The sequence below is a fragment of the Melozone crissalis genome, unplaced genomic scaffold (genome assembly GCF_028551555.1).
Source record: "Melozone crissalis strain CALT ecotype California unplaced genomic scaffold, PUWL_Pcris_2 ptg000027l_1, whole genome shotgun sequence".
NCBI classification, from domain to species: Eukaryota; Metazoa; Chordata; class Aves; order Passeriformes; family Passerellidae; genus Melozone; species Melozone crissalis.
The window spans coordinates 71,663,398-71,675,586 of record NW_026535805.1 but is presented as its reverse complement, the minus strand read 5'-3'; the positions used below and the strand labels follow the sequence as shown (position 1 = coordinate 71,675,586).

At 36.7% G+C, this 12,189-nt stretch overlaps 1 protein-coding gene across 1 annotated transcript in view; it reads right to left on the bottom strand.

Annotated features, from left to right (window-relative positions):
- RNGTT (RNA guanylyltransferase and 5'-phosphatase) overlaps nt 1–12,189 on the bottom strand; it is a 170,856-nt gene that overhangs the window by 79,203 nt on the left and 79,464 nt on the right. The window contains exon 12 of the mRNA XM_054280289.1: nt 11,047–11,115. Within this exon, the coding sequence (XP_054136264.1) occupies nt 11,047–11,115 (69 nt within the window). The remainder of the gene's footprint in view (nt 1–11,046; nt 11,116–12,189) is intronic.

Genomic DNA, 12,189 nt, shown 5'->3' with positions numbered 1-12,189 from the left:
CAATACAAAGTTTCCATTCCCTGACTGTTACTAGATACAAGGCCCATGGTACTGTGTGTCCCTTCCATCCAAAAACTGAAAAGGGTCAGCAGTGCACATGGGTATAAAAATACATTACCTCTGACATTTTTGCAAGTAAAATACCAGGTCTTGCAAGCATAGAAAATAGAGCTCATCCTGTAGAAATTTTTTAAAATGTCACAAATACTCACAAAAATCATTCATCTGGTTGTTTATATGCAAATTATGAAAAGCTGCATGTGTTTTTTATTGGTTCAAGTACTTAATGAAATATAAAGTTTAAACTGAATCCTGTAACAATGAAAAGCATTGTGACTGTATTACTTAATACATAAGCTGTCTGAAAACTAATGAAAAAATATCTTTACCAGTCTTTGTACATGGAAGTAGTCCCATGCTCTATACATATTTTAGAGAGTAGAGCTGACTCTACTCAAAAATCAAACATATTTTTCGAAAAGCATGCCAGTGCTTAAAAAAAAAAAGCTCTGAAGGTTTCCAAAACATAACATATCCAATATGGTTCATTACATACAAGTTTGTCTGTCTTACAGAAAAATCTGTATTACTTAAAACTGATACCTTTAAAAATATTCTGTAAATAACAAATAAAGCAAAAATGCTTTTGTCTACTGGCCTTAGAGTCAGCTCTGCTAGAAGAGATGGGGGAAGGAACCCCAAGAGCCAAATATTAATTTGCATTGCTTGATGTTAGTTGATGGTAAGACTGCTCCAAAGGAATAAGCTGCCTAAAAACTAGCAAATACTGACCTCTGCCAGTCTCTTCTTCGACTAAACTCACATTTTTCCTCACCATAATATGCATCAGACAATTTACAGAACCGATTTAAGTAAGAAATTGGAATTTTACATTTTATACTTGAAGACAAAAGGAACAACCTTGAAACTCTTATTTTGTTAACCACATAGCAAACTTCTTTTTTCACCTGTTTTGAGCTCTGAGCACTATGAGCACTGGCTCCTGTAAACAATTTACATTTGTTAAACAGTTGTTTTCTAAACTATTTAGAATTATTCTTTATTCTTCTGGTTCCTTTTTCTCATTACTAGCAGAACAAGCCATATTTTCTTTTAAAAATGGCAACATCAATTCACTGCCTGACAAGTCCCAATGATACACATTTCAATTGCTCTCATAAGTTTAAAGTTCTCTAGAGAATCTCATGTTGCTTAAAACACGTTTTGTTTCAGTGGTTGGATGAATGTACAGATGCAAGATCTCCCTGGGATGTCTAGTGATCACTGTTTGGAAAAAAGCAACTTCCTGTTTGTCAGTTCAAACTTGTCAAAACTTTCAGACAGGATGAAACAATTGTACTAACTGGTTTTTAAAGAACAATTCAAAGCATACAGAACATCTGCATTTTGGAAATCTGAGAAAATTTCCAGCTAAGACTTCTAATCATTTTCCCCTTTTGGAACAAACCAGCAGACATGTCATAGTTGTACATTCCCCTATTTCAGTGGAAAGCTTCTAGAGTAATGTGGAAAAAACCTGAATTTCATGTCAGAAACACAACTAGCACCATAAAAAGAAAATAAGCTTTTGCTTTATGAATATCTGCACTAATTACATAGGAAAACTTCATCAGATTTCTGATCTCTGACTCCTATAATCAAGGCATGAAGTCCAGCACTGCCCTCCTATTCTGTACGTAATAGGCCTGTATGATACAATCACATCTAAATTATTCACCACACACCTCATTGTGGCAGACAATGAAATTTTCATAGAAAAAATTTATAACTTTCATATCAAGCTCAAGACTTGCATTTTTAATCATCTTAATGGATTTGGTTCACTATTTTTGTAATACCAAAGGCTAGGCGAGCTGATGAAAGGAACAGAAAGTACAATTACAACTGAAACTAAAGTTACTGTCAGTCAAAGGGAGACTGAATTATCACACAGTGTTCTGTTGTACCTCTTCAGTAGAGAATCCTATTCCACAGGTACCTCTGAGCCTTGCAGAGTACTGTTCTGTACAGTATCATGAACATGATTATATTAAATGTGCAGTCACTGATATGCACACTGACCTTCAAAGATTTATCTAATAATATATGCTAGCACCCAAGAAAAATATTCTTATAATTAAAAAATTCAGTTACCCTTTGCTGATATTTACCATGCATTTTCAAAATTGCTGTTTATAAGAACACTGACCCAGTAAACACTCCAATTTAAAAATAACAGGGTAACATAGAATAAATTGTTCTGCTTTAAAAGAAAGTGTCTCTATATGTTTTGACCATCCAGATACCACAATGCAAGTGCTGATATTCCTCTGAAAGTCATCCTGTTTCATCACATCTCAGATATATACATAATTTTTCTGAAATGCTAGGCTACTGATTACACTAAAAAACAGGACGGAGATCTAGCTAAATATTCTGTTTATCCTGATACCACTATTTTTGTTTTATTGCTGTGCTCCTGCCTAATAAAGAATATGAACATTTTATGAAGAATTTTCATGAAAACTTGAAACGTTTCTTGGCTGTCTTGTTTTGCCATGTACAAGAAACAGAACTGGGAGAAAAAAATCACAACCTAGCTCTTCCAGATACTTTGCTAAATCTTTTCATTTTGATAGAAAGAGTACAGAGGGATCACAAACTAAGTACTCTGTTTATAGATATCTATTCTGATATAGAGAGAAAAGAGAGTATTGACAAAATCCTTTCTACTATATTGTTCAGTTTCCAAATCATTCCTGATCTATCAGCTTCTTAGTCCTGGAGAGATTGTTATAAATTTCAGGATAAGTCGGAACACTGCCATGAAGACAAGTGACCACTTCATTAATCTATTCAGATGATTCAGTAAAGAGTTCTCACTCCTTTGATTCAAATAAAAAACTCTCCTAGATTTCCCTATGCAGCTATAAAAGAGATTTTAAAAAAACAAAAACTGATCCACAGCACATAGAAATCAATGTAATTTTTGGAATACAGATCTACTCATTTAAAACCGGTATGATTTGCAAAAGCTGAACCATTGTATTGGTATTCTCACCTGAAATCCCATTTACAGTATATATTCTGAATATTTAGCTATTTATTTTAGTTAGAAAGTACATGCACAACCATAGTTAGAAGCATGACAACAAGTGCACTCCACAAGTTCCTTGACAGCCTGCTTTGAGACAAAGAAACTATGGAAAACCCATTTTTAAAGCCTTCATTATTGATGATTTTATCTACAATTTTATTTTCCCAACATTTAAAACAGTAGCAGGCAGAGCAAGTGTTTTTTTTCTTTTCCTAAAAAACACATGCACAGACACCACCATATTAATGTCAACTGACAATCCCAAGGAACACTAGTACATATAATATAGGAAAGATCTTTCCTACTGTCACTGGCAGGCAGAATGATTAAACTGCACAACAGAAGTTCAAGAACCCATTTAGATAGCACCCATAAGTGCAGTTCACTGCCTGAGAAATCAGAGAATATCAGGCAGTACAGGTTATTAGCAAGCAAATGAGACAACATTCCAATTAAGACCAACACTTTCCTTAGGTAATCAGACTGAAGGCACTGACATCTATTCAGGCTGACAGAATAAGGAAGTCAGGTTAAACAATTCTGGCAAACAGCAAATAGGTTTGCATTTCAATCTGAATGTACCAGAGGACCAAGACCAGAAAGTTAAACAAGAAAAACTTTTGCTACACCCCAATCTTACAATATTTAGAGCTAAAAATTATTCATAAAGGGAAAGAGGGAAAGGTAGATATTTTCTTAGGTGTGAGTTATCACTCGTTCTTGGAAAGTAAGTGGAAATCATAAAAATCTGCTACATTCATTCATGGTACTTGTATCTAGGAGTCTAACAATTTAATTAAATATGGTGCAATTAATTTAATGAGACCTTAATTACTGGTGTTGGGTTAGTATTTCTTAATTTTCTAGTTTTCTGATTTAAAAAAAAAAATAGAAAACAAGTCACCCCAAGCGAGCAAAGACAAACTTGAATTGGTATAAAAGTTTTACTTGCATAGTCACAGAAAACTCCTCAAAGAAATGTTGGGTATTGCTAATATATTTGGGTATTAAATGAAAAAACTGTGTATTTGAGATAGGAATAGCTACTTAAGAGATGAGTTGCAAGGAACACTGCCATAGAAATTGAATATAAAAACTATTCATAGGCAGAGAAGAGTTGCAAAGCTCAGTGACATTTCAGGAGATTGACAGCAAGTTCTCTGACATACAACTGCACAAAAAGTGCACACTGATATGACAACAGCATTCCCTGACTAGCAACAGATTCAGTCAGGAACATTACTCTTACAGAAGAAATCACATTTACCAAAAAGATACTCTGAAGATGAAAGGTTTTAGTAATGTGGATCAACACAAAAGACTGATAAAAACTATTCTTTCCAGATTCTCCTTCGTTCTGCTGCAAACTCTAGAGGAAAAAAAAATCAGGTGATCTTAGCATCTCTGTTAACAAACTGAAGCGCTGATGTCTTCTTCCAGTGATAGGATGTGTGGGAACAGTTCAAAGCTGTGCCAGGGAGCTTTTAATTGGACATTCGGATGTATTTAAGTACTTCAGAGGATGGTGAAACATTGAACAGGCTTCCTAGAGAGGTGGTCAATGCCCCAGAGGTGTCACTGTTTTAAGGCTCAATGTGCTTAATAACATGCCTAAATTTTTGGTCAGCCCTGAAGTGATCAAGCAGTTGGACTAGATGATCACTGTAGGCCCCTTACAGCTGAAATAGTCTGCACCATTCTATTCCATTCCATTGCCTCCAAATCTTACATGAATCACTACAAAAATAGAAAACTAAATCCAGAAACATATATTTGTTAGAAGCAAAAAAAAAATCTATGCTATTATATGATTCTTCCTGAGCCTTTATATATCAGCTTTGGTATTGAGAGTATATTTGGTATATCTGAGTCTGCCTGAAGCCATTACTTGCTATTGCACCAGAAATGCATGACAATAATTGTTACCCCATCACTGATAAACAGGATATCTGAGCTTCAGAAATGAGCCAGCAAGTGACTATGCCTATGATTAAAGATTTACACACCATTTGATAAAATATATACTGTGGAAGAAAAGGCTTTCCAATTATATAGGATTATTTATGACAAACTGGCACTGCTTAATGAAACAAATCATGGAGATATTTTATTTGGTGGTATCTTTTGGAGATATTTAATTCAGTTTTAACTTCAGTGATTTTGGAAGAACTTTCACAATGACAGAAAATAACACAGCCTATTATACAATGGGAATAGCACAAATAATTAACAGGCAACCAAGCATTTCAGATCACCACTAAGTCTGCCAAGGGAAGGGAAGGAAGATATAGTAATAACTCATGCAATGTTATTCAGTTATAAAAACCTATTCATTATTCTTTCATTTTAAAGGCTAAGCTTTCCATTAGTATTCAGTATGGGGAGTTATGTGTTAAATAATTCAGCTGTTCTTTAAAATAACATTTATCTTAGAAGAACAGAGCTCAGCAGCTGCCCTTCGTCCTTCCCTCTAAAAATCCCAATTCCACACAACTGGACTTTATTCCTCATCCAAAATCAGAGCATGAAGGAGTACCAAACAGAAATCAGCCTGATCCAATGCAAAAATGTAACAGAGCTCAGGAGGCAAACACAAAGCAGAAGATTTTAAATTTTGATATATGCTTTTCACAGATGTTCAAAAGCTGTCCTTAGGCCTTCCTAACTGATGGCCAGTGAGTCTTCATTTAGTTGGCTAAAGTAAGAAAGTAATTCCTACATCCTTTCCCGAAGGAAAGGAAAAGTAATAGTTTTAGTCAGCAAGAAAGCTGGTTATTAGGAGATTACTAGCATAAAAATTAGACAGTCTGAGATGTTTAGCAAAAGTACAATTTACAAGGTAGACATGAAAAGTAATTTCACTGATGAGTGGGCAGAGGCCAGAGAGCCAATTCTGCCATCAGAAAAGGCCATTTCTGAGATTTTCATTAAAAACATACAGGCTGCTAAACTGCAAGTGTTCTAAAACAAATGTAAGAAGTTTCCTGTTTTGAAGCAATATTTCAAAAAATAGGACTGAAAGCTTCCAGTCTTTACACAAGCATTTGGAATCTGTAAATAAGGCATGCAGCTTTCACATTTCAACTAACTCACTCTTTGTCTGGGGCATGATCCCAGGGTGAGATCCCTGTCCATGACGTTTCCTGCTGCTCGGTTTTACTCCTGCTCAGTACTTACCTTGGGGCCCTGCTCTGTCAACCTGTTATAGGTACAGGAACCAGAAAGTTGATCAGATGGAATAGAGCTGATTTAGGCATATGGGAGTTATAGTGAGACGACCTTAAATGGATAGGCAATGATGTAAGGAAAAGAAGTGTCAGGGAGAGGCAACAGAGAAGTGAAATCAAAAGGAATGGGGAAAGGGCTGCTGGATAAAGAGAATGCATGAAGAGAAAAAGAGTACAAAGGGAAGAAGAGAAGCAATAATAAGAAGACATTTGTCTCTTGCAATGGAGCTGTTAAGAGTAGGATATGTTAATGCAGAAATTGCGTAAGAACCACACATCACCTCAAGCCACCTACAAATCATTCTTAAATCATAAACGAGGCAAAAACATCCATCACATCCACTAAACACAAACATAACTCTTCCCATGATCTGTCAAAGCTTTCACACTGAGAAGGGAGGAAATCAGAAGATAGGATGCCTCAGCCATTGCCTTTCAATAGTCACTGTGAAAGGAAAGCTTTTGTATACCCTGAGCAATAACCAATATAAGCAATTCAAGTAACCAATGAGTTAGGAATAATAATGCTCAGTTAGTCAGATCTCACAAAATAAACTAACCAGCACAGGCAGAAAAAAATCTCCTTACTCCTTAATGTTGTTTCTACCATCATGAATCACAATGCAAAATAATTTCTGCTTCAATACAAGAACCTTGCTATTCATAATAAGAATTTAAATAGGAATACTAACAGAAGAAAACAAACCTTCTTACATCTAATTGAAATCCTAGATTCAGTAGTAAAACTTTTTCACAAATTCCTTCTCATTAAAGCATACCAATTTCTCAAAACTGGACTAACACAGAGGAACTTGATACCAAATCTCTTCAAACCAAAGAGAAAAGTGAGAAAACTAAGAGCTCTTAGAGGCTAAAAGCATAGTCACAGATGATTTTGGATATTTTGAGTTTTACTGCAAATCAGAATTAAACCAAACTTCAAACTAACAAAATATCCTTTCTCCATCCATTGACTCCCAGTACCAGTGCTGCCTGTAGCTAGCAGGTATCCTGGGTTGATATGCTGCTTTTATCCCCAGTTGTCTCTTCTGCTGATGCTGAATAATAAGTTTTGCACCTTTAAGCCTTGTTGCAGAGAGTCAAGGAGGGAGAGAAGAAGCACGCAGTTTGTTTTCAGACACTTCACTCACTCCTCCGCATTCCTGCTCCTGGACTGAGTTGTCTGCGGATGGACAGACAGCGGGACAGAGCTCTCCTTTGTTTTAGTTAGTTTTAGCCAGCTGAGGCAAAGAAGTTCCCTGGACTGTGTTTTTTTTTCCTTTTCTTTGGACCTGTTTAAACCTGCTCTGGACTGAACACCCAGCAGAGCACCAGCAGCTGCACCTGTGGCCACCGGACCGGGCCTGGGCTGTGGCATTTCCAGTGCCAGAGGGACTGATAAGAGACTGATAAGAGACTGAGTGAGCTGAACTGCAACCCAGGGAGGGGACATTCTGAGTTTGTCATCTCTTTTGGAGCAGCAAGGGGTTTTATTGTTTAATGTTGTTTAGGTTTTATTGTTTAATAAACAGGTTTTTTCCACTTTTCTCCAAGGAGGTATTTTCTCCGGGACCGGTTGAGGGGAGGGGCCGATTGAATCTGCTTTTCTAGAGGAACCCTTCTGGGGGTTCTCTCCCAAATTTGCCCTGAACCAGGACAGCAGGGAATATCCAGGTCTGGATGCCTTTATCTGAGAACAGACAACAAGAGGAACACCTCTGAGTAAAACAGGGCAGAGGGGAAGAGAAACTCAGAAAATACTTTCAAACAATATGAACTAATAAGCTCAACTCTCCTTGTATTAAACAGTTAACTTCTGCATTCTTCTTCACCTAGCAAAAATATGGTATATGTGGGCAGTTTTCCCCAAAGAATTTTCTGCCTGTACATGTTGACATTTTGTTTATCCTCCTCTGCTGCCACTTCATTCTTCTTTGTGATTTTGCTTCAATTCCTGTCTACATTTGTGTACTCCTCAAAACACACAGTGGATTTCAGAAGCTCCCAAAAGATGTTCTTGAACTTCCCTGATCTTCTAACAGTCAACTTCATTTCTATCCTTTTTTTTCCTGCAAGATCAATTGTGTCAACAAATATGGTTCTTAATTTTCTTCTGGATATGTCGTGATCTCTTCACTTGAGACAAACAGGTTTTATAAAGGTCTGTAACCCTCACAATAACCAAAGTTCAGGGCTTTACACCCCAATCAGCAACAGGAGGTTGTTGTTTTCTCTCTGAAAAGATCTAATACATCATGCATTCAACTACAACACAAAAATTATTTCAGCTCGTATTTCCAAGGGGTCATTTATGCACTGTTATATTGTTGTTCTTGTATTGTTGCCTATTTATTTGTTCCCTCTGTATCACATAACAAAAAAGCCATCTCTACCAGCTTCATCCTTTTCAGTTATTCAGCTATAATGCTTCTTTCCCAAGTAACAGGTCTACAATAATATTTTTCACTCTAAATATATTACTGTAGTGGAAAAGCAGCACAATTACTTATACTTACTCAACTAAGAAAGTCATTACACTGAGAAAACTGCATATTGCTTCATCCAGGAAAATCAGCTTAATAACAGAAGCAACAAACTTACATTCCATGAACTCAGAAACAATATTAAAATCTGAACATTAATTTAAACAAATACATTAAAGATGAATAACCTTTATAAGCATTTATAAAACAAAATTGTTTTAGTTGGGTTATAAATTTTTTAGTGTGCTAAGTCAGAAAACACAAGTTCTAGAAACAAAACACATCAGAAATTGATCTCCTGTAACAGTGACTAAGAGATACATTCTTCACCAAGTTCATTTCAACTAGAAAAGGTAATTTTGAATTTAGCTGTAGTAACTCTGCTTAGCTTAACCTCCAATTTTCAGGGAAGTGCTTGTGAGAAACTTTTACAATTGCTTTAAATTCTAACTGTATTCTAAGATATCCTCAGGATTTCTTATGAAAGCGTGAACTCTCTTTACCCTAGTAGTTCTGCTTTAAATTGGAAACAGCTATGGAAAAAAAAAAAAAAGTATGTGGCGTAATTGCTTAATTATGTAGAACTTGAAATAGAGAGGTGTATCTTATTTCCAGATGGGAGTGTCATCACCCCTTGCTAAGATCTACAGTACAGGAAGTAGACCAGGAAAAATATCTTTCAACTGGAAAAGTATACACATGCACTTTCCACAAGTAGCTGGAAGGGTAGAAATATCTGTCAAATTTGAAATAATTGAAAACAATTCCTTGCTTGATTCAGTCAACACACTGGAGGGAAAGAATGCTATCCAGAAGGACTCTGATAGGCTTGAGGTGGGCTTGTGCAAACATCCAAGTTCAACAAGGCCAAATGCAAGGTCCTGCACCTGGGTCAGGGCAATCCCAAGCACAAACACAAACTGGGTGGAGAAGGGATCAAGACTTTCTCCCTGGGGAGGAATATTTGGGGATGTTTGTGGACCAAAAGCTCAACAGAAGCTGGCAGTGTGAATTGCAGCCCAGAAAGGCAATTACACCCTGGACTGCATCACAGGAAGCGAGGGCAGCAGGGCAAGGGAGGTGATTCTGCCCCTGTGCTCTCATGAGACCCCACCTGGTGTGCTGCGCCCAGCTCTGGGACCCCCAGCATAAGAAAGACATGGAACTACAAGAACAAGCCCAGAGAAGGGCCACTGAGATGATCTCAGGGCTGGAGCACCTCTCCTACAAAGACAGGCATGGAGTTGGGGATGTTTAACCTGGAGAAGAGAAGGCTCCAGGCAGACCTTAGAGCAGCCTTCCAATATCTAAGATGGGCCTACAAAAACAGATGGAGAGGGACTCTTGACAAGGGCATGTATTGACAGAACAAGACAGAATGGCTTCAAATTGAAAGAGAGTAGGTTTAGATTAGATATTCAGAAGAAATTCTTTATTATGAGGGTAGTCAGGCACTGAAACAGGCTGTCCAGCGAAGCTGTGGACGCTCATCCCTGAAAGTATTCAAGGCCAGGCTGAGTGGGGTAAAAGGTGTCCCTACCCCCCTCTGGCAGGGGACTGGAATTAGATGATCTCTACAGTCCCTTCCAACTCAAACCATCCTATGATTTACAAGCTAAGAAAAAAGTCAAGATGGATGACGCTACAGCCATGATCTATGCCAATACACACTGCAGTGTATCCACTGTATCTGATGCAACAGGAGGAGTAATAGAATAGATGAGGCCATGCTAGCTTGAGAACCACTTGCATTATTTTTTCTGGTTGTCTGCAGTACTTCTGGTAACTTCTCCCCAGGCCACTCATATACCTTTACACTGGCAGACATGGCTCAAGAATTTACCATGTTTCAATTGCACTAAAACAACATGAGTCACAAATTTTAATGAAATTTTAATGTGTGAACATCCTTGAAAAAGCAAAATAACGTGAGAGCTCAAATCAATGGTTGAAAGATTCAAGGAATGCATGCAGACAGAGAAAATCCTTCATTATTTAGCAGCACACATCCATAGTACATACTCTAAAAAAAAATGAGATGATTCCTGACACTACCACTATTAATTAGTAAGAAATCACACATACTACAAATGAGATAGCAACTAGTCAGAAACAACACTGCCAAGTAATCCTGACCAAAACAAAGATTAGCTAGCTAGTAGATGGATGAGTGGGGAGGGAGAGCGAGAATTTCATCTGGAACTAAAGGGAGAAAAAATCCATTTTTTATGCTACTTACTCCTGTAGGCTGAAATATTAGTCCATCCACTTCATGGCTAACTTCTCTGGCAAAGTTTCCTTCCAGGAGCTGTAGAACAAAAGAGAAAGAAAATCTTTTTCCATAGAGAAATGCACATCAAAGTGAGCAGTAGTGGATTATATGCTACTACTGCAATCGTTTGCCAATAAACAGCTTATTTATGGTTTAACCTTAGAGCTTGGGAAATGTCAACGTCAACAGAGTAGCAGTTTCTACAAAGAATACTCAAGGCTAGAAAATCATTTGTTCAAAAAGAAATACTTAGAAGCCAAGATAATTCTATATACTAGAAAACTAAGGAATATCAATTCTAATACAGGACACTACAGTCATTTGTAGGCAGATTAAAAAATCCATTTGCCATTTTAACACACAAGTAGAACTTTAGATTGAACTTATTTCCTGAAAAATACTTCAGGGCATCATTTGAAATTCATGTTTGACAGACTTCCTCACTAGGGCATAAGCCAGTAACACAGATACATGCCTGTAAAACCAACTCTTTGAATTAATTTGTATCTTGAATACAAATATTGAATATTCTATTTAATGCTTTCAATGACTGCGAATTCTGTATGGAGGTAAATATATCCATCAAGATGAATTAACCACAGAAAAACCATCTAATTAAACAAACTACTGAAACCAGCTAGTTAACAGTTCTGAGAATTGATGATATACTTCCATATTAAATTCTCACTTGCCTAAGGAAAAGCAAATAACCAAGGAGAATTACAACTGACAAGTAGTAGCAAAAATTAGGAGAATTACCAAAATAGCTCTTTATTAATTTCAATTTGTTTTACTGTTGAGATGAAGACTCTGTCCTGAAGTTGGAGATACTTTTAGTAATATTGGAAAAAATTTTGGTGTAAAAGTAACCACATGGTGATAAAACATAGCAAATACAGAATCAGTAAATCACAGTCAGTTTTAAAAGCATCATTTTGGCCTGGTTTGCTAATTTTGTACAATTTCCTTCCTAGAGCTCAACTTAATGACCTGCTGACCAAATTATGACTAAATTATTCAAATGAAGTCAATAAAGTATGAAAGGAGCTGAGAATTAACATTTGTATCCTACTAAGGCTGTACAAGTAAAGGCAATGCAATTTTATGTTT